Source organism: Cadophora gregata (genome assembly GCF_030347475.1).
Source record: "Cadophora gregata isolate MNR1 chromosome Unknown scaffold_16, whole genome shotgun sequence".
In the NCBI taxonomy this organism is placed as follows: Eukaryota; Fungi; Ascomycota; class Leotiomycetes; order Helotiales; family Ploettnerulaceae; genus Cadophora; species Cadophora gregata.
In genome coordinates this window covers 1,704,206-1,728,286 of record NW_026695939.1, presented here as the reverse complement: position 1 = coordinate 1,728,286, position 24,081 = coordinate 1,704,206, and the positions used below count along the sequence as shown (strand labels likewise).

Sequence of the window (24,081 nt, the reverse complement as noted above, 5' to 3'; positions counted from 1 at the left end):
CTCTGCATTGCAACGCTATAACCGCCGTACATGAACAAAATATACGATGGTTCTATACCCTCATTTCGTGGGAACAAGACACTGACATTTCCCCAAGGCGCCGCTGCCACAACCAAAGTCCGTGGTTTTCGTGTGGACATGATCTGCCGTACTTCTGGAGCGGCCGTTGAGAATTTCCTTCTTTTTTCTCTTTAGTTGCAGGCGCGGCGAAGCAGTTGCAAAACGTGCGGGCGTTTTCATTTGTCGCATCATCTCCTGCATGTCGTCTCTCTGCATCGGAGGAAGTCCTCCTCATGCTGAGGGTTGCATATCGGAATTGACAGACGGCAAGTTCTCGACTTTCTGTCATCACGTTTCTCGCAAGATTATCCGCAACCACCTTAGTCTTCGTGGATTTATCGTGGGGAAAAATTGAAGCAGTCAATCAAGTCGAGCTGATCATCTTTGACGGAGGGCTTTCGATGTGCCGCGTAATCTTACCCATGTTTCCGATGATAAGATAAATGCACCTCGTTTTCTTTGTTTACTTTTTGGCAATCCACATTTGCCATTGATTCGCATACCTAGTCTGGGTCTGGGAATCGCTCAGATTTTGGAACCTGCAAGCTGAAACTTATGATAGGATTTGATAGTAAAAGTGGCGTTCTGAACCCGGTGCATCCAATTGGTTGCATGTCGGCAAAAACAAATTCGCCTTGTCTAAGAGGACCGCGGAACTTTTCTGACAGGTTTAGAGTTCAGCCCATCACTTCCTCGAATGGAAGAAGATGCGACTGACGGCGGGTAACAATATATTTGCACCTGCGAAATAACATATCGGGAACGTCACAGAAGAAGAAAGCATTGAGTTTGAGAAACGGTGCAGCATCGCTAAGTCAGACAACAGGGTCTGATGCAGGTGTCGTTGCTCGCAGCAGGCCAGACAAAGGATATTCGAATTAATTTTATATTCGAATTTGAATTTATTCAGATTAAATATATTCAGAAAGTATTCGCAGCAGCATTATTTCTTAATTACTGTTCTGAGTAGATCTTGCGATCACGTATAACTGCTTTTTCTGCAGTCATTTCTGATTCTGTGATATCTCCCGTGAATTGCAGACAGGTGCATGTTGTCACATCTTGGTGATGTCATGGAAGTCTGGTGCTGGAGAGAGAAACGGCTTGCTCGTCTACCTGATGGTAAAGCACTTCAGACATCTGGGACTGAGGGAACGCTACATGTTGAGTGAATATTCGGGGCGATGTGTTCGAGTGGTGAAAAGCCTGAACTTCAGCGCTTGCTTGTTTACATTCGCTTCGAAGCCATCCGCCTTCTCAGGCCGCAATTCCGGCAAAACGCAGTGGTTGTGATGGAGTAGAGAAAGAATGTGTGTGAATGACATTGAATAATCAAATGAGTCTTTCAAACATCTAACTCCGTTCTCGTGTCCAATGTCAAAGCTCACAATGATATAGAAGAAATGACTTGTCTACACATTTGTCCTCGTTTGACTATTCCGGCGAGGGCATACATTCTGAGTTCGCAGCTGCACTGTACGAATAGACGCTGAATGTAAAGACAGACCCTCAACAAAATCCCGAAAAGCACAGTGATTAGAGGCTCCTATATTCAATGGACTTAAAGCTGCTTGTCGTGATGCGGATCCCCTCGGCTTCTGTGATCATACAAACAATCGAATACATTCTGGAAATCGCTGCATTCCATCTGATTGCCAGACCTAGTTTCAATAGTCCCGATCTATGGTAGAGCCGTGATATAAAATACCGTTTTTCTTACTGTCATAGATAGGATTGAAGGTGTGGTCTTGGGTTGCGATTGTTGCATCCTTTGGTGGACGTTGCTCAACATTCGTACCCACTCCCGATACCAGCACTTGACTCACATTACAACAACAGTAGATATACCATGGCACCATCTCTGATAGCTCAAAGTTGAATCATTTTAATTATTTTTACCAACCTGTCGGACCTAGGAAAAATTTTCTTGATTTTGATTCTGTGGGGGAGAGAACAATATTTATCAACTTATCACCCGAAGCTCGTCCTACAGTACGAAACTGGACTCTAATTACTTTCCCAAGACACAAAACTACGTATGATCAAGTAATAAAGCATTAAATGCATCAGAAGAGTTGTTTGGGTAAAGGTTGCTCAATTACTCAAGTGTCTGCGGTTTGGGGAACGAAGCGAGGGGGAAAGTGGCCTGTAAGAAGTCCCCAAATCCCATCCTCCCCTTTCACCACTGATCTCAGCACTCAATAAATCCTCAAAATAAGAAACACTAGTGATGTGTCTGTGTATATTTTTTATTATGTAGAAGCATTCCTGTCAGTACCACATACATGTTGTTGGGCTCGGAGAAGGATACAAGGGAAATCTTCCAACTCTACGCTTACCTCACTTTACAAATAGCTGCACGCATACAACGGCATTGAAAAATAAGTGAGAAACACACCCTCCACTTAAATGTCGGTCATGTCATAATGGAGCTGAAACCTTTTGTCGGAATTATGGGAAGTGATGTTATTGACATGAATCACATCTCAAGACAAGCGACGCAAGTAGCAGAATACCCAACTGCTATACAGCCCTGAATTTATGTGTAAAAGTAAAGTTGCATATTCGAGATAATCACAATACTCTCGCCGAACTTCGGGAAACACATCGCGGTCTTCTTGATTTCCACACCTGTCAATTTCAGTAACCCCAATACCTATCACCAGAACGCTCACCTCGAGTGTCTTGTTGCAGGCAGGATACATTAGCGTAGTTTACACCACAGAGATATCGATATCTAAAATACCATGATCTGTCAAGTACTCTTTTTAAAACGTGTTGTTAGCATCAATGCCACCAATTTGACGGTATTGTCAGACCTCGATTCCCAACCTCCATCGCAGCCAAATTCCTTTCAACGTTATTTATCTAAAGCTAAACATATAAACATATGTATCAAACTTGTATTGCGTACTAGACAGATATCTTGGAGGAGATCCCACTTGCTGGATACGCATAGAAAGTTTGTGAGCCTTTTGTTGACATTTCACTGGGTTACTTTAAACAACTACGACAGTATCAGGGTCGAAGACCTGCATATTGGATAATGCTCTGGGAATTGCTTTCGATGAATAGATATTAGTTCTACCCTAGACAGTCTACAGTACAAATAAATAAATATGTAGGACTACTCACCTAATTTGCTATCCATGTGTGCTGGGCTTGGAGGTAAGATGAAGCTCATATCAAAACTCCACGAAGCTTTCTAATACAGGCAAGCAAATGATATAACATCTTTTACAAGAACCAGTACCGCACATTTTATCAATAGTTCAATATCATGTCGTCGCTTGGGCAGCTTCTAGACACTTTCCCAAGCACAGAGACGTACTCGCAGCAAGCGTCATCATCCAGACTCGAAATCGACGATTTGTTATGTATAAATATGCTCAACCAACTTCTCAACTTAAAACAAATCCCGAGACAGTACTCACATAAACGCAATGGAATGGGAAAATGAAATGATATTTTGATTAGGAAGAGCTCTGCCCAGATAGAAGATCATCTGAGGCCTAAACCACAAGAGCTATCCCTCTCACTAACCACTTGTCGCGAGATACTCTACCTTTCAAACGCTTTTACTACAAGATATACCCAGGACGTTAATCTAAATGGCAGAGAGGATCACAAACAGATATACCTGAATCTATATCAAAACCCCTCCCCAAAATCCTCAAATAGGCTTCTCTAGCCTAGCATATCTCCTCTTCAAACATTCTACTCTCCTCTATCTTCACTAAATAAAAAAAAAGAACCCCCCAAGTACTCATCTCCTCATCTCATAAAACCTTCCAATACGCCAAATAAGAAGATCATGAGCATGCAAGTACGAGTACCAATACCCTGATGTGTTCAGCGATGATTATCCACGAAGCTGCCCTGACTCGCTAAGCCACCTCCCTAGAAAATAGGCCAAGCTCGCTAAATTTTCAGGCTCTTCAGTGCTGTGAGTGGAGGTTTTCAGGTAAGTGCGGGGTAGACTTACCCCGCTAAATGGGATGTGGTGAATGGAATCTTGATGGATGGAATTTTGTGGCAGGATGGAGATGAGTCGATTGGGAGGCGATAAAATGATGAAATGATGGAGGGGACAGGGAATTAGGGGAGTTTGAAGAGATAGTAAAGATTGGGGAGGTCGTTGTAACTGGTGGATTCTTGGACTGCTTCCTACGGAGGTAAAACCGGAAGGTACTGCACCGGAAGCATTTGGTGACACTCAGCACTTCTCAGTCGTTGTGTAGCACTCAAGAGTGACAGAATGAAGGATTCAAAGATGCGACATGGATATTCAGATGTGGTATCAATAACTCTGGAGTCTAGACATAACCGCTGAGCCAAAATTGCATAAATAGAGTAGATAGCAACTCAATATTTCCCCGTCTTGACCGTCAACGCCAAACGATCCAACACATATTTCCCAGCAGTGATAGGAGGATACTTCGATGGATTCTCCTCACTCACACAAGAAGGTAGTGTCTCAACCGTCTCATCATAGTTGATAGAGAAGAATAGCGGAACACTATATCTCTCCTTATCCGTCCTGTTCACCACCCGATGAATCGTACTCTTGTAAACACCATTCGTCCACCGCATCAGGAAATCCGCAACGTTGACCACGATGGCTCCTTCTACGGGCTCGGCACTAACCCATCTTCCGTCTGGACTGAGGACTTCGAGGCCGGGATTGGAGTCCTGCAGGAGGAGGGTGAAGCACTCGTAATCGGAATGTGCGCCGAGACCGATCTCTTCGTCTTCGTTGAGTTCTGAGAGGGGCTTGGGGTTTGTGCTTGGTGGGTAACGAATCAGACGGGCTATTCCTCCGGGATGGGTCATCATGGGGTCGAAGTAGTCTTCTGGGAGGGCGAGGGACAAGGCGAAGAGTCGGAAGAGATGTCTTGATAGCTGCAGAACCTTGAGGATGTTAGTACATGATCCAGATCAACCAGAAATAGATGTACATGTCCGTAGTACTTAGAAATCCCCTCATAGAATCCAGGCAGTTCAGACTCCTTGGGCCATAGATTTACTGCACTTTCTGCTTTCCCATCCAGCTCCACGTATTTCCCATCCCCTCCGGTTGGATCGAGACCAGACTCATACCCCCAATTGAAGGCCTCCTTCGTCTCCTTACTCGTGAAATCATTGACCGACGAGAAAGCCGCTGGCTCATAACCGCGAAAATAATCATTCTGCTTCATATGTATGGCCTCTTTCTGTTCATCTGATAATTCGTAGAAGAAGCGCTTTGCCAGCTTCAACACATCGTCGCAAACCCCTTGTGGTATTCCATGTCCGGTGATGAAGAAGAATCCCACCTTTGTACACGCTTCGTTTATTTCTTTCGCGACGGATTGTCTATCGGTCAGGGAAGAGGAGAAGGATTTAGTGAGGTCGATTAGAGGGATAGAGCGGAAGGAGGGGGCTTCGGTGGTAGTCGAGAGGCGGGATTGAAGGTATTGCTGAGCTTCGAGAGCTGCTTCGAGGGAGCTCTGTATACCTCCTGTTTGGGGAGGACTTGCTACTGCTACCATCGTGCGAATTGCTTGTTGCCTGCGGGTTCGTTGACAGTCCACGAGTGTTGGAAGGAGTTGGAGAATTATGAACTGTTTATCGTTATCGGCACTTCCGATATCGAAGGTGGGGGGTGGAACTCGCCGCTCTCCACTCTCGGGTGTCCCTTCTTTCCTGAATTCTCCTCAGATTACGGGCGACTCGAAATGCTTCCATTATAGAATAGCACTGAAAATCTTTTGACATTATCATTCCTCTCGAAAGTCACAAATTTTGATGCTGACATTGTATGTGGTCTTTTGTCCGGGATGGCGGGGTAACAACAATCGATGGTCCGATATTTGCATGATGGAGGTATTGTTTATGAAGCTGGTCTTTAGGAGCCAGACATTTCGTAATAAAGCTCTCCTAAATGCTTGAATCTGATATACAAAAGTGGTAGGGTAGCCACCACTACTTTGGGTGACGAACCTTGTGTTTACTTCAGACTCGCTTCGGGATTTTGAACCCCTCTTTTTTTTGTGACCCACCTATTTAGAGCCGGTGAATGTTGGAATGGGCAGATGTCAAACTCGATAGATGACACTGTCTGTTCATTTTCAGACTCCTTTGACTGCAGGTTCATGTCCCTCAATCAATTTGCGACTTTGTGCCACCAGCTCGCAGCCAGCCGGCAAAATCCAATCCACGATGACCCAGTCAAAGTAGACAAGCATTCATTCCTCGATGCTTATTTGGTTTACAAAGATGATTCGTAATTGGAAATGAACCCATCAATCTAGTACGATAGTTACATCTCCGTTTCAGAGCCATAGCCGGGAGTTCATGCTACGTTTGTCATTATGTGTAGGTCTTCGTTGGATGCCTTCGCACAAATGAGATTGGAAAACCAAATCCTCCGCACCATCAAATTCCACTCTTCCTGCTCAGGCACCAGCAAGACCATCTCGATGTTACACATGTAACTTTGGTTTAAGGTTCCACGCAAAGGTTTAGTGATCTGCAGCAGCGCCGCAACGCTAGGCAGCCACCAACACAGGGCTGAGTCGAGATTATGCTTCCCCACAGGCTTGTCGTAACATCAGTGCAGACGCTGAGTGGTCGCTTCGTACACTCGGTAAAACTAGCGAGAATCTTACCCAGAAATGAGTTGGAGTCATCTGTCAATGACATAAATCCTCGCAAGGCTTAGATTTTTAGACCGTTGATAAATATCGTACTCCTATCTTTTGTATACTTATATATGCTCGACAACAACATCTCCAGTTCGAGTCTCCAACCATTCATCATCATCTATCAAGCGAACAATAACAACGACAATCAAAATGGGCGAAACACTACCACCATACTCTGAGGCTCCTCCACCAGCACGGAGAACTCTCAATGGGGGATCAATAGCTCTCGTCTTTGATTCCCCAAACATCAACACCGATACATCTCCAATTGAATATACCCAACCCTCCCTCAAAGGCGGCTCAATACCCCTCACATTGTCCTCTACAAATGACTCGACGACCAAGCCTCACCACCAAGGTCGCTTCCCCCAATCCTCGGCATATACCACGCCGCAGGAACAAGTTCCGACCTCGTCCTCGCCCACCACAACCACGATCCCAATCCCCTCGTCTACATAACAACCCACAACGCCTGGAGCAGCAAACCCAGTATCGTGCTCCACTCCAGCGGACTGAACTCCTCTCCACAACTAGCAACCGCCAAACTCGTCAGTTTCAGCAGCGAGGTCCAAATCAACATCCTAGCACAATCAACCGGCCGATCCATCATCGCCGAATCAATGAGGAAAGACCACAACCAACACGCTTGTCATTTCTTCACTGTTCCTGTAGGAGGGAACCAGACGCCTGAGAGGTTCGAGTAGAAGAGTAGTAAGAGGAATGAGGTGAGGAGTTTGAATGGGAAGAGTCATGGGATGAAGCTTGTGAGGGTGAGGACGGGAGAGGTGGTTGTGGCGTGGGCGCCGCCGAACTCTGGGACGAGGAAGAGGGGGAAGATGGCGTTTCTAAATAGAGAAGTGCTGGGGGAGAACTTTGAGATTATGGCCGTGGTGACCATTTTGGCGATTATGGAAAAGGCTAGGAGGGGACGTGGAGGGGGTGCGGCGGCGGCGGCTGGAGCTGGAGGTGCTGCGGGTGGAGGTGGTGGATGTTGATGAAGGTATAGACTAGGGTTTTGGTCGACCTTTTGTGAAGTATAGATCTCTTGTTCTCGTAAATGATACCACGTTCATCTTTCACTTCTTGAAGCGTTTTGATTTCTTCTGATCTTCTGAACTGATGAAGGTGTGTCTGTGGCGAAGTAAACATGGTTAGCGAGACTTGGCGAGAAAAGTCTCTTCCGATTCCCAATATCTGTGATTTATGAAGTCTCAAAGCGGACCATGTGATTGTAATCTTGTGCCTCAAGTACTCTGTGCATAGTGATGATACTCGACTTGAGTCTCCGCAAGCGATACATCTCACACTGTACAGAACAACAGTTGAGGGAGGAAGAAATAAGCAACAGATGCACTATTAGCGGAAGATCTCTGCTCATCATTCAATGACGAGTTATTGAGAATGAAAATTTTGGGCGAAGACAGTTCGCAAAATGCTTGGTAATCCACTACTTCAGAGGGGTTGTTACTCCGGGAATGGCCTAGCGCTCTCCACACTGGAAACAAGGCTGAAGGCGAGCCGAGGCTGAGCCTAAACCACCCCTGACGAATCTTTACTCAGCGGTACATAATCAGAGCTCCCCACTCATTCCAAGGCTGTGGTTTCTCATCCATAAGTAATGATTTCCCCTAGAACCAAAAGAATCTTCCTTTTCCTTCGTCGCATCCCCCTATAAATTTCCCAATCCTTCTCAATGAAGGTTCTCCTCCTGTTATTTTCCATCACAATCGCATTCCTCTCGATCGCATACAAAGATTCAATAGCCACAACTATCGATTTCCTCAAAGCCGAATACTCAAACGTTAATATATCGTCTTTTAAAGGACTTCCACTCATACCACCTCGCGCAATTTACGGAGCACCGAAATCAGCAAATATGACTGTTACAAGAGCTATTCGCAAGGCGTTCCTTGCAATTGAGCAGTCAGAGGGTGCGGGCGCAAGAGTTCGCCGCTCGATCGGAACCCCTCAGTTGAAGAACTTCTCTCCTTTCCTCATGCTCGACCATTTCACCATTAAGCCAGGAGCTGGATTTCCAGACCATCCCGTATGTATTCCCCTTAGTTTTCCTTTCCGCGGGTCTGAATTCTTGGATCTGAGGATATACCCGAGGATTGTATTCTCCAGCCCCAGATCATGCTACAGCTATAATTTGTTTGACAGCGCTAACTCTCTTGAAGCATCGCGGACAAGAAACAATCACATACCTCCTCGAAGGCGCAGTTGATCACGAAGATTTCGCAGGAAACGCGGGCACAATCGAGGCGGGCGATCTACAGTTCATGACAGCAGGAAAGGGCATAATGCACGCGGAGATGCCTCGACAGAACCCAGATGGCTCTGCCAACGTCGGAATGCAACTATGGGTCGATCTACCAGAAAAGCTGAAGAAATGCGAGCCTCGATACCGCGACTTGAGAGCCTCCGAAATCCCAAATATCGACATCGACGACGGAAAGGTACACATCAAAGTCATCTCTGGGCAAAGTCACGGAGTGGACAGCGTTAAGGAACTGGCATATACACCTGTCTGGATTTTGGATATTGATATCAAGCCTGGCGGAAAGATCACCCAGAATCTGCCTGAGGGATGGAATGCTTTTGCTTACACATTGAGCGGAAGCACATCTTTTGGAGTTGGAGCCGACAAGACCTCCGTAGGACAGTTTCATAATGTTGTTTTCGAACAGAAGGGCGACCAGATATATGCCGAAGTTGAGGAGGGAGCCAAAGAGAATGGCCGTTTCTGTAAGTTTCTATATCCATTTCACTTCTCAGCATCCCCCTTCTCTCGCCCATCCGTTAGCATCGAGCTGCGGAAGTAGTTGTTCTCCCAGGAGATGTTCTATATTCCTGTTCGCTCGTCAAAAGTGAACGGTTCCACGCAAACCGGGGCTCGCTCGGCTAGCAAAAAAAAACCCCCAACATCTGGACTTGGGATCTCAAAGTCAACAACAACAACACTTCCAAGAGTTTTCAAATCGAGGCCAAAAATGGACAAAAAGATAATTGCGTTCGCCGGGAATCGAACCCGGGGCCCATCGATACTGAATCCTGCGTTTCTGATCGCTCAGATCACAGTCTCATGGCAACGATGGATTTTACCACTAAACCACAAACGCTTCTCATTAGCCAGCTGGGGTCGAAGATCCACAGTTGCTTATGGAGGAGAAGTTCTTATTTTGCAGCATATTCAGATCTGCAGAGGGATGCTCTGTGCGAGTGGCCAGCCAATGAATTTTCTGGAGGAGATCCGAGTTCGGCCTCGGCAAAAGAGTCAGATGCGATGTTTAGCTTGACTTGCATGACTCGATAAACCTCCCTACATTTATTTCCTTTCTCGTCTTCTTGTCTTCTGCATCTTCAAACTTTGGATGAACATCTACTAACAATCCTCTTCTACAGTCCTCGTCGCCGGTCTCCCTCTCGACCAAAAAGTCGTACAGTACGGACCTTTCGTACTCAACAGCCAAGAAGAAGTCTATAAAGCATTGATGGATTATCAGACACATTCGAATGGATTTGAACGGGCCAAGGGTTGGCAGAGTGAGATTGGAAAGAGTATGGTTCATTGAGATTGGAAATGAAAATCATTTTTTGTTTTGTTTATGGTGGAATGAGCGTATGAAAGGGGCTCGTGTAGGGTAGATGAGATGAGATGATTCCCAGAATGGATAGGCATGTCTCTGTGCTTGGAGTACTTTTGTTATTATCGCTTACAGTCATTGTGAAATTGATATATCTTCCCAGACAATGCAGTCCCCTACAATTGGTTCCATTGTACCTCCCTATCTATTACTTATCAGTACCAAAGCGACGCCCATACCGAAGGGACGCCCACCTATGCGCCGGATGCAAGTCTGGCAGATTCGAGACCTTATGGCTCTAACGCAGTCATAGAGGATGAGTTTATTTACATTCTAGCAGCCCTACAGCGCGACATACACCGCTCTATAAATACCAAGCTCAGACGGACTTTCCACCTTCCCACCTCTTGCTTCCTCCTCCCTCCTTCCTCACAATCCACAAATTCCTTATCCACAAACCCGCCATCTCACCAGATCCAAACACATCATCACCCTCACCCTCCTCAAACCAAATCAAAAACCTCCAACCCCACCCCCCTCCCTAACAACCACCCCGCCCCCATCCTCGGATCATTCCCCGTCCTCCTCCCCGTCTCACCATTAACATACATCGGGACATCTCCTTCCCCTTCCCCCTCCCCCTCACCCTTCGCACCATCAGGATCACCAGCAAAACCAGCCCTCTTCCACACCCCCGGCAACTCACCCAACCTCGGATCCTCAGCAACAATCTCGCCAGTCTCACGATCGAGATATTGAGTGGTGAAGCCCCGGTTGGGTGTATAGGCTTTGATGGCGTCGAAGAGGCCTGGGAGGGGTCCGAGGATGGCTTCGGCGTTCATGTGGGCGTGGGTGTAGGATTCGCCGATGACTTTGTATTGGCTTTGGTGTTGGTGCCTTGGTGAAGAAGGAGGAGGAGACGAGGGGGGAAATTGGGGAGAGGTAACAGGCCGAAGAACCATAGCGCTATCGCAGCCTAGGAGGACGGTGACGAGATCCCCTGGCCGGGTAGCTTCAGGAGCGAGTCCGAGATGGCCATCTTCCGTGATGAAGAGAGCTCGACCGTAGCAATGAGTTTGGACTTTTGCGAAGAATCGTTCATTCCTGTACGCCTCTCGCATATCTTGTTTTGAGCCTAGGATCCGTCGAAGTAGCTGTTCTGTAGTGAGCAAGTCCAAACTGCCATCTCGTCTGGGTAGTCTCCTGCAGGTGAAGTCGTTTGCGCAAAGGACTTCGCAGAGTGCTGGGATGGCTTTCAGGCAGGTGAGAAGATTGTCGAGGAGGCCTAGCTTGTTGGCAACGAGTCGTAGTTTGGGGATGACGGATAATCCGTCTGTTTCGAATTCGGCGAAGTTGAAGGGCTCGATTCGGGAGATTCGGGAGACTGGTATTCCTTGCACTCGTAGCAGGCCATCAGGCCCATCGCAGTGGTCTGCTAATGAGTGACCAGAGGTGTTGCAAAGTGAGAATGGTATGGCTTTTCGGGGTTTCCTCAAATCTGGTGCCCATGATGGCAGCCCTTCCGTGTTGTGAAACTCAACTTTGCACAGTATTTCGAGAGTGTCCGTGGACTCGACGTGCTTCCAGGCAGCATCTTTGTACACTTCGCAAACAGTCTTCGTATAGTCTGGCTCGATTCCGAGCTGATGCTTCTCGTCGAGCAATCCAAGAATCCCGTACACCCTATCCCGCGGATCAGTGTATTTACAGAATCTCGTATCGTCGATCAGAGCACAGAAGCGGTAGACATCCTTTTCCAAGAAAACACCAAGGATATGACCTAGTCGTTCAGAGAACTCAGCGTAGATATACGATGGATAAGGCTTCTTCCGAATACAGAACATTGCTTTCCGAACACTGTTCCAGAGCATAGTATCCTTTCCACAGACAACCAAAGCGTCTTTGTTCGCCAAGTGAGCCTCCTGCAATATCCAGAGACGCTCAAACCAGTCACGACTGATGAGGTTGAGAATCGACCAGAACTGCACATCCGAAAGCGGTAGCATCTCTTCTGGGGTGGCCCACCAACTCCCATCTTTGTCGATGGGTTCGATCTCCCATGTCATCCAGTTGACGTGGTACTTTGAGGCAATCCGCTCTAAGCTATCGATCGCTATATCACTGTCGGTTGACTGAGGTCCCAGCCAAATGAGCACCCTCGTAGCATGAGAATAGATACTCGCCATGCGCTTCACTTGGCTGCTGCGTTCATCCACATCCTGCTGGTTCACACAGATGGCGTCGATCCAGAGGACTCGTGGCTTATCAGGATATCTCAAATACGGTAAGGCATCGGCGAGATTCCGAGTAACAGACAAGGTGGCGTAGCCGAATTCACCGATGAATATATCGACAGGACTTTCTGCCGAGCCCCAGGTGTATGAGAGTGCTTCAAAGGAAACAACAGATTCGTTGGTAAATGTGACCGGCTTCAGCGTTATTCGAATATCTGATTCGATCGAGCCAGGAAGTAGCGTCATTAGTCTGATCTCGCGCGCTTCCGCCTGTAGAGGCTGATACTGGTATGGCCCTCGTAGAAGGGGACTCTCCTGTGTAAGATCAGACACAGTGGAACGATCCATTCCATCTTCTCGTAGTCCATCACGTGGGAGTACAACGTCGGGCTGAAGCCCTCCAGGATGGGGACGGATAGTGTCTTCACTATTTTCTGCTTCTAGTCCGTCCGCATCATGCCCTCCATGCTTCGCAGGAAGTTGAGCTGGGGCCGAATTCCGCCTGCGCATTTTGCTGAGGACGTAGATGCACACGCCCAATAAATTTATGAAAGAGGACCAGATACTTAGCGAAGTATCTTAATTCCACAGTCCGCAGCGACAGCGAAGGTGGTTCTAAAATCGTGTTTGAAAGTCGTCTATAGACTACTGGCATCCAAAGAATTAAATCTCGGGCTCAGCACCACCGAATGTTGCTCGTAAGTCTGAAGTATGGCATGAGATCTGAGTGTTCTTCCCACCCCCCTAAGCCGTCAACATCCTGAACGCAAGCATTCAAATTGGGATACTTACAGTATGTTAAAGGTCACATCAATTTTTGAATCCTTCCACCTGGAAAATTCATCCATCTCAGGCTGACTCTGTTTGGATGATGAACCTCTAGCGGTGAGAAAAATCGGGTGGATCTCCAAGATTGACGTGGAGGCTGACTCAGCATCTCATACCCAGTCTAGCCACTCCAGCGAGACGCTGGAACTGCCAGTTAAGTACCTGCACTCGTAAGTGCTCGTAAGAAGAAGAGGTTGTCTATTACATATGTCGAATTCTAGCTGATGATCGGAATAGCAGTTGCGAAATGACCAGTCCTCCTCGTCGCTAGTCAACACAACTCAACCATCGACTTGAGCAAAAGGAGCTCGTACAACAGCCGAAAGGAAACAGTTCCATCTGTAAGCATAGCGGGTTGTTACAATATATGTTTGTAAGAAAAACGAAAAATATCAGTAGATGGTGTACTTGTATATATCATTACTATAGTATCATAAAACGACAATCCCTCGAAGAATTGATTGAAGAAGTCTGCAGCATCCTATGACACGAACGCCGTAGCCATCCCAAAGAGCAAGTCATCACCCATAACCATACATCATAATCTCATAAAATCATGTCCATATGTTTGAACTGCTCGAAGGCAATTCTCCACCCCAAGAAGAGAAAGTATAGTAGGAATACAAGACATCTCCAAATCCCAAACGCCACAATTCATCGACGCTCTCGATGAACTGTAAATGCAATCAATATATCTATTAAACACATAGGTCATCAAATTTATGCACAGAATAGAAAAGAAGAGATCATAGACACCTTACTACCCTACCATATTGAATAAAACAAAAGAGAAGGGGAGAAGGAAATTGGTACATGAAGATAAGATAAGAATGATCTTAACAATGAGATGACAAGTTCCAATCCAAGTTGTCATAACTTTGGGATGAACCCGCATTGGCGAAAGCCATGGGGTCATTCTGGAACATGTCTGAAGAGAAAAGGGAAATGTTCTGATTCGACAGGGTGTACATGGTTTGATCCATGTACACCTGCTGTTTGGAATCAGGAAAGTCGAGTGACATGCTTGGCATGTCGTAGATCTCACTGTTGTTGATGGCGATGTTGGTTGAGTAGTCGACGATGGCGGGGTTGGTGTCGGCGAGGTACGTGGTGTTGAATGTGTTGTTGGTGATGGTTGACATGTCTGGCTGGGAGTATAGTTGATCGTCGAGGGAGTTATCGAGAATTTCTTCTTCGGATTCGTCGGCTGCCTCTTGTTGGGCATCAGTGGTGAAATCAGCTCGTACCTCCACTTCCTTCATCCAATACTTCTTCAACTCAGTCATCGGTGGTTCATCACCGCCTCCCTTGCCGCCGCGCTTTCCAGCGGGCTCAACCTTTTGTTGACTCTTGCTTCTTCCCTTTGTCTTAGGGTTGAAATGGGCCCGTCGAAGATGTGCAGCCGCATTATAATACGCTCCATACTTTTTCTTTTGTTGAGAGCATGCCTTGCATCGCGAGAGCGGTACGATGGGAACCGGGTGGTTACCCCCATCTGTTGGCTCAATGCAAACCCATTTCTTCACCATCTCCTTGTGCTCACGATCGACATGTCGACGAAGTTCGTGCTCGCCGCGAAAGCCGTCAGGATGATTATCGCATAGTTTGCAACATACCCGATCATGTTTCGGTCGTTGATAACTTGGTTTCGAGATAGCAACTTTGTCTTGTGAACCGTCTTTCGACTCGATTCGAGTCATCGCTTGAGATGAATTATCTCGAGACATCGAAATGCCGTCACTACCACCTTTAGGCATGAGCGGTCGAGATTGACCTGCAGCAATTTGATCTTGCAAACGCTTGACGTTTCGAGACGATGCTGACGAGGTAGATGATGAAGTACTTTCAACTGATTGAGACTTTTCCATCTTCTCACCAAATGAGTTCGAAGATGGAAATTGAAAAGAATTTGAAAACTGAGACTCGTGACTTGCACCAGTACCGACAAGAAGCTGAGACTGCTCCTCATCTGAAGGACGACTAATACGAGAAGAAGAAAATGAAGCAACATGATCATACATATACTGATCGTTATTTAGATCAGCAGAGAAAGAGTTGTTCGAATTGAACTTCATCATACTTTCGATACCATTGCAAAGACTATTTTGCCGACTCATGTCGCCTGTAAGTGTCGTCGCAGTCGTGAGCGAGTCGGATGTTGGCGTCGAAGGCATATTGTAAGAGCTTGTTGAAAGCCGATGATTGTTGATAGTCGCTGAGGATGGAATCGATATCGTGGGTGATAGGTCGTTGCCCATCGTTCTCAAGATGAAGTCGGCTGGGTTCTCTCCAACAGAGTGGAGTTCTGGGACTTGTTCAAGACCGCTGCGTTGGGACATTGTTTGCTGAAGCTGAGGAGTCTGGTGGGAGAATGTGTAGGCTGTCAAGGGCTGTTCTTGAGAGACCCATTCCATGATGGCATGGTTCTGTGGATGCGGATCGGAGTTGAGGGGAGGTGGGATAGCACCATTCTGGGTAAAGGGTACGTTGACTCGTTGCGGTGGATTGCCTCTCGATTTTGAGCGTCCCATCGATGTTGCCGACCGTTGGGAGAGGGCTCTTGGTCGCTGCGACATATCGTTCCGTTCCTATTTGATATTAGAGCTAGGTAGGCATGGCTGGCAGGAATGTCCTACAGAGGAGAGATGCCTAGACATGGCAGTGACTCCATTGCTGGACATGCTTCGTGGCACATTGCTGCTTCGACGCTGTTGGCTCTGCTTGTATATGGGAGACCGGTGATGGTGCTGGTAGGAGGATTGAGAAGTAGACGGTTGAAGAGAAGCAAGTTCGGCATCGAGCTGTGCTCTTTGCCTATCCATTTCGGCCCGCTGGGCCAGAAGTCGTTGTCTTCGTTGCTCCGGATCGAATTCATCTTGCTCATAGTCCACAGAGGTATCGACTCTTAGATTCGAAGACATCTCGAGGGACTGGTTGTGCTTGGGTCAGAGTCGTAATGGTTTCGAGGCGGTAGAGTCTGCAGCCTCACTGTCAGTAAACAGACCACTCCATGCTAGACAGTAGCAGATTGATGATCCATTGGGATCTGCAAACTCACAGATGGACAGCTTTCTTCCGTAAACAAAGAGAGTGGAGATAGGTTCGTTCGTGGTGGTGTTTTAGAGGGAGTAATGATGAGCGCTGGCAGGTGCTGGCGATTCGTGAAAGTAAGGCGAAAGGAAGGATGGTCAGGGAGGAACGACAAACTATGTATTGCTCAAGAAGCGGGATGCATGGCATGGGGCTCTGCCAGCTATCGGACCCAATCTGGAATGATGAGGGCTTTAGCAAGATGTTGGCTGTACTGTAGGGTGGGTGAGATGGATGGATGACGAAGTGGAAGCTGTGATGTTTCTGTCCGACAGTTTAAGCTTGGCCGGGGCCAATTGCATTGCTTTTTTGGCGGGTTGGACTAATCAGAGTCCTGGATTAGAGGACGCAGTGGAGTGCGAACAGTGATCTTAGTGGTCGCGATCCAAGTCACAGTGCCCTGTCGGGGAATTTTAGTGGCTCGATGTACAGCGTGTCAAGCCTGAATGCCCTCTGAATGGCCAGTGCCAGCACGCTGCACGCGCACTAGAGCCTATCACAATTGCAGCTCCCAGGCAGCCACCCAGCGATTATTTCCCAACTACTTGTAGACACCCTCGTCGGGCGAAATGTGCATGTGTGATGCTGGGAACACGACTTTGACGCACCACCCACAGCGCAACGAAGAAGCCATGGGCCATGGGTTCCATGCATCGAAAGCCAGAACATCAAGCTTCCCACAGTGAAGCGACGAATCAGCTTTGCAACTCGTGCTTGGCCTCTCCTTGCGGTTCGCTCCGGATGTACCGCTAAAGAAGTGAGGCAAACCCGCTTGTCCGCCTCACTTTTCTGGATGGCTGTTATTCGACAGCACGAAGGATTCGGACTCGTAAGAGTCGTAACCCACGTTCCACCCAGTCGAGCACGCTGGCAAGCGTGGTTCGCAATTTCTCGCCCAGGTCGTGAGTCTCCCACACCACCGAGACCACATCGTGCCGAAAGAACCAGGCTCTGGCTCTTCAACGGTTTTGCGGTGTGACCAGTCACGGCTTGAAGTCCTACACCGACCGAGTTGACATCTCGATTGTTTTCTCGGCAGGAAATCCCATGGCTGGCACACTTGCTGAATTGCATGAGAATATTGAGGCATTTTGCAAGGCAGTCAGACGGCACCAAAGTCGTACCTTTTTTCGCAGGAGGGTGTCACAAGGTTCATAAGCCAGCTTGGCTTCAATGCCGTGATGCCCAATACTCTTTGCTGGCAACTCACAGCCTGATCAGAGTTCTTGCCAACGTCGCGCCCGGCTGAGATCTAGGCAGAGGTCCGCAGGAGAGATGACTGATGTTTCGTTTCACCACGCACTTGAGATAGGAATCTGATATCGCGTGCAAAACTGTAAAATAATGATCGAAAGTTTGGAGGGAGCATCTTAGACGAACCTCATCAGGTGTGGTCTCTTAGCTTTTGAGTATGAGCTTGAGGGGAAATAGGGAAAGGTTGTTCGTACACCGCCCATATGAATGACTCGGCCCCAGGGAGGTTTCTGAGATGCCAGCCTCGGGCTTCAAAGTGTTCCTGAACGCCCGACATTGGAGGACAAGAATAACGACGCCCACCTGCACCAGCCTCCTCGGTTTTGAGGATCAGAAGCAGAAATCATGTGTGACCGAATATCGGGTATCATCCCTTTGAAACTGCAGCATATTGGATCCGTTGAGTGAGTTTGGGTAATCGGTAGTAGAAACTTGAAGCTGCGAAATAAATTGAGGTACCTCTTGCTTCGAGCAAGGCGTACAGTAGAAATGACTTCCTTTGGCTGTATAGTCTCAGTACCTCTGAATCATACCTCAATGGAGAAGGCACGTTTGCTCCTACAGCACGGGGGACGATTTTTCTAAAATGATAACCTCGTAATCGTCAACGAATTCGGATCCCTATCAATTGACCCTTAGCTAACAGTCTAAAATTCGCTCAGTACTTGAAGTCCACCCCTAGCGGCTCCCAAAACCCAGCATTTACCTTCTAGGTAGACCAGAAGAATGCGTCATTTCAAATATCCGAGGACTTGGCGATGTCGTTTCCTTGACTGTACTTGAGCTAAAATTGAGGTTGTTGACTCGAAAGGGGTATCGTTGTGGAATGAGGATCCGGCCCCCACGTCTCCTGCAAAATTGCAAGTCGTTAATCATACTGTAAGTCACATGTCCATCAGCCTGAACGTCGCTGAATGGCTAAAATTGATCTCCCTCTCCCTCCACCAGAACCAGCAGATTGCATTTCAGATCCACTTCGAAGGTGCCAAAAGCTTGGAGCCCATAGCTCATCTGTCCACCATGACCGACTATATCCTTGAAAACGATACATCGAGGCGCTCCGCAATCGTCACCGACTCCCACCAAATTTCTCTCTTAGCCTGCTCCATGCTTCCTCGATCTCCGCAGGAACATCCACATGCACGATGAAGCCCTTCCCTTTCGGCCCATAGCCATTAATGTCGTCTCTTAGTCGTGGTATCTCTCCTATAATTAAATCATAAAATCGGTCCACATCCCAAAGCTCCTCTGCCTCGATGCCATCAACATCCCGTGTTGTCCTCCCCTCACCGTCATCTTTCATTCTCGGAACGAATATCGGTGCACTCTTCACCACTAGTCGTCCTACAGAAATCTCGTCCTCAAAGACCTTCTCGAAAGCAGCTACGGTCCTGAGCGCCATCGTCGGGTCTTGCACCACTACCATCGTGCTTGGGATTGGGATCCCTTCCCTTAAGAGCAGTTCTTTCGTCTTGGATGCATTCGCACCACAATTGGTACTCTCATCCTCAACTAGAATCCGACAGCCTTGACTAGTAATCTTGTCTACATCGAAATGCCTTTTGAGTATGGCTTCTAGAACCCGAGCTTCGGGCTTTCCTTGGACAGCTGTAGTGAGCTCATGGTAGGCTGGATGTTTCGAAACCGCGGCATAGATGAGAGGAGTGGAATGTCCAATACCACCACAGAGAGCCAAAGTCTTGGTTAAGTCAGGTCGAGATTCCAAGGCACGAAAGAGAGCTGTGGCTTGGTGAAGTACTGCAGAAGCACATATGACGATGCAGTCCACTGGCTCCGTGGCTGAGATGAAAGAGACTTGTGGATGAGCAAGGAATTTTGCTACCAAGTTGACATCGGAGGTCCTGGAAGACATTGGAGTTGGCAGGACTATGATGAAGTCACATTGTAAGTGCAGTGGTGATGTTGGAATTGAGGTTGGAACTCCCAAAAGGGAGTGCATGCGGCCGCTTGAGCTTTCCCCAATTGTCCTTAGCTTCCTTTACCCAACCCTCTCTTTTTGGCCATACCACGGAGACCACTCAGCAAAGACTGATTGGGAAAAACGAATACCTCATCTTCCAGTCGCCGGATCTGAAGATGCTACCAGATGACTGGTGTTCATAATCGCGGAGAAACTGTTGGTCGAATAAGGACCACACAGCTCTCGTTCGAAACAACAGGAAGCTGAATATCACTTACCTTTGCTGCAGTTATGTTGCTTATCGAGGCCTATATAAGTCACACCAACCTTCGCCAAGAAGCGCTTCAGACCTGTGTGTTACTATTATCCCCGTTGAAAATGGCTGCTTTTACTGTGACGCTGTCACATTTTGGGGAAATGGATGGTATTTGTTTACCTTTCTCTCAACCTTCTTCAAGTGAAAGCTGCTCGCATCAGGCAAGTCGTTCAGTCGATATGTCTAGATTATAGTACGTGGCTCCTAGGTGATGATGCAAAAGGTTCCTTCTCATATTTCCCGCTGCGCAAAATTACATCAAAATGTGGCTGAATTAGAAGCAATTCTGACACACACAGACAGTCACTTCAGATTTCGCTTCAATATCCAAATGCAGTCCAAACCAGGCAATCGAAGAACTACAACAGCAACGATTGATACACAGGTTGGAGTGCGTAATTAATAAGGCATAGCTCCAGCAAGCTTCAACAATGCAGGCGTCATCTCTGGCAGTTCAAATGGCTCCTCCCTATCCTTAGGATCTTGCGTCCCATCTTCCAAAATACTCCCCGCGGCTCTCCACACAAAATTCTCATGTGGCCAGTGTGTCGTACCAAGATAACTCTTGAAGATACTTGCCTTTACCTCCAAGTCCTCTTTCGTCGCCCACTTGGCAGGAGTGTATGCCGCATAAACTACGGTACGGATCGTGTTGCTCTTCTCCGTTGGCTCAGCACCATAATGAATGGTCCTGCTATCCCAGAGAATCAGATCTCCTGGCTCAGCGCAGACTTTCAATGGCTTGAGTCCTTTGGCATGGAACCACTCGAGTTGGTCCTTACTAAACCCGTAATAATCTTTCTTCTCCCACGTATTCCTGTCCGTTTGTGTATCGAAGAACTCATCGCTTAACAGATGGGAGCCGGGGTAGCACATCAACCCACCATCCTCAGGACCAGCATTCGACAAATTAATAATGCCCTGCACACATTGCAGTCCTCTTCTCAGCGGCGTCTGATCAACGTGTTCCCAAGTCGGCTTCCTCGGCACGTCTTTGCGGTTCGGGAATGTGACGTTCAAGCTATCGAAGCTAACCAGTAGCTCATCCGTCCCCCACAACTCCTCGAAAACCTTTAAAACACCTGGCTCCATGCGAGCATCCCACATGAACTTCTCATGTGTAACTCCATATGTGGAGAAAGTATTGATTTTGCTCATGACGGGGAGATGGTCTTTGACCCATGTCTCGGGGTTATAGACATCGAAGCCGGGGCGGAGAGAGCTGATCCAGTCGAATGCTTTTTGTTGGTAGGCGATGGCTCGCTCGCGGGGGATGGCGTTTCTGACGACGACGTAGCCATTCTTTTGTAAGTCGGACAGCCAGGTGCTGTTCTGGGCTTTGAATCTGGAGGAAATGTTTCAGTAATGTTCCCTAATCAGTTCGCTGAAATTCGCTTACGACTTCTCCAAAACTGTAGCAACTTCTGGGATAGAGGGGGAAAGACTGGAAGTAGCAATTGGAGCCATTATGAAGATTTAAATTGAGCAATTAAAGTTTCTGATAATATACAAATGGTTGGCGAACTGGTTCTTGGCACTTTCTTGACGATTATCGGCGTACTCATCTGACCGCACTCAAAGAACAATAATCAATCCAGGACTTCGTCTCAGCTCAGAGCAACGCCGTCTTATAAACTTCCAAGTGGCGTGCTCTAAGAAAGAGTGGGATGCCGGCTGGGTTTGTGGGTCTGTGATAACCGGACTTTCGCCGGGCTCGCGCGAGAACTAGTTGTGGGCCCGGTCCAGCAACCCCGCTTCCCTCAAGAGTGTTTCGACTAGAGGTAACTTCAAAGTATCTTGGTAGAGGTAACAATTGAAGAGGGCCACAGCTAAATCGCCATATGAAAATCGCTAAACCGCTATACACTAATCAAGCGAGCCCAAAATGAAGAGTGCATTTATCACTACCAAAATTTGTATGAACAACTATGTACAATGCACAATAGGCACTTATGCTAACTCATTAAAATCTCAATCAGACTTTGTATCTTAGGTGCATACCTTAAGCCTAATAATTACGTCTTGTTGCACTATCACAGCAGTAACTAGAGTAGCATCTTTAATACTATCTAGCTGATTTACTGATGAAATATAGGCTCTCTCTTTTGGCAAAGACCAAGTTGTATTAAAGTATCCCCTTGGTAGCCGGAATAGCTTCAATTTTTAGTTCCAAGGGTAATCGGCAAGCATACACATTTGTCTTTAATAATATAAGTTGTCCTTGCCCTAGAGTACAAAATTGTATGGCGGGGCAAGGTTGATAGATGACACTCGCCAAGTTACTAGAATATTAGCGTATGGCGGTTTAGCAATTTCCGTATGGCGATTTAGCTGTGGCCTTGAAGAGCTCATTGAACTTGATTGATGGACAACAGGGAGAAAGTCGACCTGGTCCGAGCCAGAGACAAGCCAAAACACCCAGTGCCAACCTGTACAAACGATTTTGTATTATTTAGAATATGCAGCTGTCACATGAACAGTCAACACAGCTGCTCGTGTAGCTTCAAAGATTAAATGCTGACAGCGGAGTCCCGGGAGCAACAATGTCAGACAGATCGGTAAAGTGAATCTGCCCCTTTCCAGTAGCGAAACTCTCTCGCTTAGTCCAAACAGTAAGCGTCATCAAAACAATCCTCGTTGACATCACGCTGGGCTGAGGCGCAGAAAGCTTTCATACTTTCTACATCTGTTTTACGCTCTAAAGTTACTCATATGATTTTTCCGGAGAGATGCTAGGGCTTCCATAACAAATTGCTCATCAGGTGTTCTTTTAAAAGTTGCAGCGAGCGTTAGACCGGGCGCCCGACGATTAACCGTGAGAGTGGCGTATCTCCAGATCATCGATTCATATTCGGGCCGCTGCTCCGAAGGGGCTCTGTCGTTAAGTCAGCAAGTTAAAGTCTAAGGATTTGTTTTGGTTGAGCTCGACGACATCACATGAACATCCTGACAAACACTGCCAGGCCAATGTTTTCGTTTAAAAAAAAAAGTGCGACCAGTGCTAAAGGATCGTTAGCCGCGCCCGGAAAATTTTGGCTTGGGGACCATGAAGTTTCGTGGTAAGCTTGTGAGAGTAATCTCATTAGTTAGGAGCTAAAAGCTCGCGAGGTAGGTTTATAGGCCTTCACCATTTCAATTCACATCTCAGAAATCGCAGCGGATCTCGACGGATATCCTAATTTGCTGCCAAGAAACAGCACAACTGAAGAATTCGACACAATATGGAAGCCACAGCTGCACGTGTTCAGAAAAGGAGCGACGCCTGGCTGGGGGACCTCAGGGAGAAAAAATGGATCGGATTCGACCTCGACGACACCCTGCATGACTTTCGACGCAGTGCAGGAATCGCAACATCTCAGATCCTGGAAGAAATCTCTCTGCGATACGAAATCTCCGTCACGGCGTTGAAAGAGGAGTATTCTCGTATCCTGCGAGAAACAAATACGAATGCTTTCTCAGACGGCAAGACATCACAAGATTATCGACGCGAAAGATTCACCTCGCTGCTTGCGAGATTCTCTGTTCCATACAATGAGGAGTTTATGGATGAGCTTTTGGAGTCGTATGAAACCACTCTGATTTCATCATTGACATTAAAAGAAGGAGCTCTGGACCTGCTGTCTACGCTCAAAGAGCTGGGCAAGAAAATTGTCATCATTACAGAAGGTCCACAAGATGCGCAGGAGAGAACGGTGAAAGCGCTCGGAATCGATGAGCACACCGATTCTCTTGCCACGACGAATCATTTTAGAGTTTCGAAAGTTGATGGACTTTTCTCCAGAGTTCTGGAGCATCTGGGCATCTCGGCACGAGATATGGCGTACATTGGTGATAGTGAGGAGCGAGATATGAAGCCTGCAATGGCAGAGGGCATATTTTGTGTTCATTTTGATGAAACGAGGGAAGCTGCTTGGAACTCAAGTCCGCCACGTATCCATTCTCTGAAGGATCTGCTGGATCTTCCCCTCAATACAACATCGTCACAAGCATGAAGTGGTGCGAAGGCATTTTTTCGAGCTGAAAATCGATTGAGAGGCACAGACTGGTCGCTCAGCCGAACGAATTGTATCATCGTAACACAAGGCAGACTCGCGAAAACAAAAGT

At 47.3% G+C, this 24,081-nt stretch overlaps 8 protein-coding genes across 8 annotated transcripts; 3 read left to right on the top strand and 5 right to left on the bottom strand.

The window, feature by feature from the left end:
* Positions 1 to 4,087: 4,087 nt before the first annotated feature.
* ONS95_005790 (uncharacterized protein) lies at positions 4,088 to 6,190 on the bottom strand. The gene is made up of 3 exons (XM_058499219.1): positions 5,716 to 6,190; positions 5,019 to 5,663; positions 4,088 to 4,971 (listed from the first exon to the last, which is right to left on the bottom strand). The coding sequence occupies exons 1-3, from the start codon at positions 5,821 to 5,823 to the stop codon at positions 4,426 to 4,428; spliced, it is 1,299 nt and encodes a 432-aa protein (XP_058351487.1). The 5' UTR covers positions 5,824 to 6,190; the 3' UTR covers positions 4,088 to 4,425.
* Positions 6,191 to 6,896: 706 nt separating this feature from the next.
* Positions 6,897 to 7,205, top strand: ONS95_005789 (uncharacterized protein; the record flags this gene model as incomplete). Its single annotated transcript, XM_058499218.1, has 1 exon — positions 6,897 to 7,205. One exon carries the CDS (start codon positions 6,897 to 6,899, stop codon positions 7,203 to 7,205), a length of 309 nt encoding a protein of 102 aa, XP_058351486.1.
* Positions 7,206 to 8,345: 1,140 nt separating this feature from the next.
* ONS95_005788 (uncharacterized protein) lies at positions 8,346 to 10,861 on the top strand. The gene is made up of 3 exons (XM_058499217.1): positions 8,346 to 8,793; positions 8,927 to 9,494; positions 10,152 to 10,861. Exons 1-3 carry the CDS (start codon positions 8,440 to 8,442, stop codon positions 10,319 to 10,321), a joined length of 1,092 nt encoding a protein of 363 aa, XP_058351485.1. The 5' UTR covers positions 8,346 to 8,439; the 3' UTR covers positions 10,322 to 10,861.
* Positions 10,501 to 13,077, bottom strand: ONS95_005787 (uncharacterized protein; the record flags this gene model as incomplete). The annotated part of the gene is made up of 1 exon (XM_058499216.1): positions 10,501 to 13,077. The coding sequence occupies one exon, from the start codon at positions 13,075 to 13,077 to the stop codon at positions 10,837 to 10,839; it is 2,241 nt and encodes a 746-aa protein (XP_058351484.1). The 3' UTR covers positions 10,501 to 10,836.
* A 718-nt stretch (positions 13,078 to 13,795) lies between these two features.
* Positions 13,796 to 18,359, bottom strand: ONS95_005786 (uncharacterized protein). The gene is made up of 4 exons (XM_058499215.1): positions 18,260 to 18,359; positions 16,385 to 18,198; positions 16,032 to 16,325; positions 13,796 to 15,983 (listed from the first exon to the last, which is right to left on the bottom strand). Exons 3-4 carry the CDS (start codon positions 16,314 to 16,316, stop codon positions 14,232 to 14,234), a joined length of 2,037 nt encoding a protein of 678 aa, XP_058351483.1. The 5' UTR covers positions 16,317 to 16,325; positions 16,385 to 18,198; positions 18,260 to 18,359; the 3' UTR covers positions 13,796 to 14,231.
* On the bottom strand, positions 16,031 to 19,647 carry ONS95_005785 (uncharacterized protein). The gene has a single exon (XM_058499214.1). The coding sequence runs from the start codon at positions 19,610 to 19,612 to the stop codon at positions 18,809 to 18,811; it is 804 nt and encodes a 267-aa protein (XP_058351482.1). The 5' UTR covers positions 19,613 to 19,647; the 3' UTR covers positions 16,031 to 18,808.
* A 728-nt stretch (positions 19,648 to 20,375) lies between these two features.
* ONS95_005784 (uncharacterized protein) lies at positions 20,376 to 21,443 on the bottom strand (the record flags this gene model as incomplete). The annotated part of the gene is made up of 2 exons (XM_058499213.1): positions 20,376 to 21,321; positions 21,376 to 21,443. 2 exons carry the CDS (start codon positions 21,441 to 21,443, stop codon positions 20,376 to 20,378), a joined length of 1,014 nt encoding a protein of 337 aa, XP_058351481.1.
* A 1,487-nt stretch (positions 21,444 to 22,930) lies between these two features.
* Positions 22,931 to 23,968, top strand: ONS95_005783 (uncharacterized protein; the record flags this gene model as incomplete). Its single annotated transcript, XM_058499212.1, has 1 exon — positions 22,931 to 23,968. Exon 1 carries the CDS (start codon positions 23,198 to 23,200, stop codon positions 23,966 to 23,968), a length of 771 nt encoding a protein of 256 aa, XP_058351480.1. The 5' UTR covers positions 22,931 to 23,197.
* Positions 23,969 to 24,081: the final 113 nt, after the last annotated feature.

Excerpts from the sequence above, each read along its gene's own strand:
- ONS95_005790 (XM_058499219.1), bottom strand. The coding sequence starts at position 5,823 with ATGATAATGTCAAAAGATTTTCAGTGCTATTCTATAATGGAAGCATTT. Across the intron at positions 5,664-5,715 it reads ACACCCGAGAGTGGAGAGCG|TTCATAATTCTCCAACTCCT; the intron begins GCGAGTTCCACC and ends AACGATAAACAG. Across the intron at positions 4,972-5,018 it reads TTTCTAAGTACTACGGACAT|GTTCTGCAGCTATCAAGACA; the intron begins GTACATCTATTT and ends AACATCCTCAAG.
- ONS95_005788 (XM_058499217.1), top strand. The coding sequence starts at position 8,440 with ATGAAGGTTCTCCTCCTGTTATTTTCCATCACAATCGCATTCCTCTCG. Across the intron at positions 8,794-8,926 it reads CTGGATTTCCAGACCATCCC|CATCGCGGACAAGAAACAAT; the intron begins GTATGTATTCCC and ends ACTCTCTTGAAG. Across the intron at positions 9,495-10,151 it reads CAAAGAGAATGGCCGTTTCT|TCCTCGTCGCCGGTCTCCCT; the intron begins GTAAGTTTCTAT and ends CCTCTTCTACAG.
- ONS95_005786 (XM_058499215.1), bottom strand. The coding sequence starts at position 16,316 with ATGTCTTCGAATCTAAGAGTCGATACCTCTGTGGACTATGAGCAAGAT. Across the intron at positions 15,984-16,031 it reads TGTCTAGGCATCTCTCCTCT|GAACGGAACGATATGTCGCA; the intron begins GTAGGACATTCC and ends AATATCAAATAG.
- ONS95_005785 (XM_058499214.1), bottom strand. The coding sequence starts at position 19,612 with ATGTCTTCCAGGACCTCCGATGTCAACTTGGTAGCAAAATTCCTTGCT.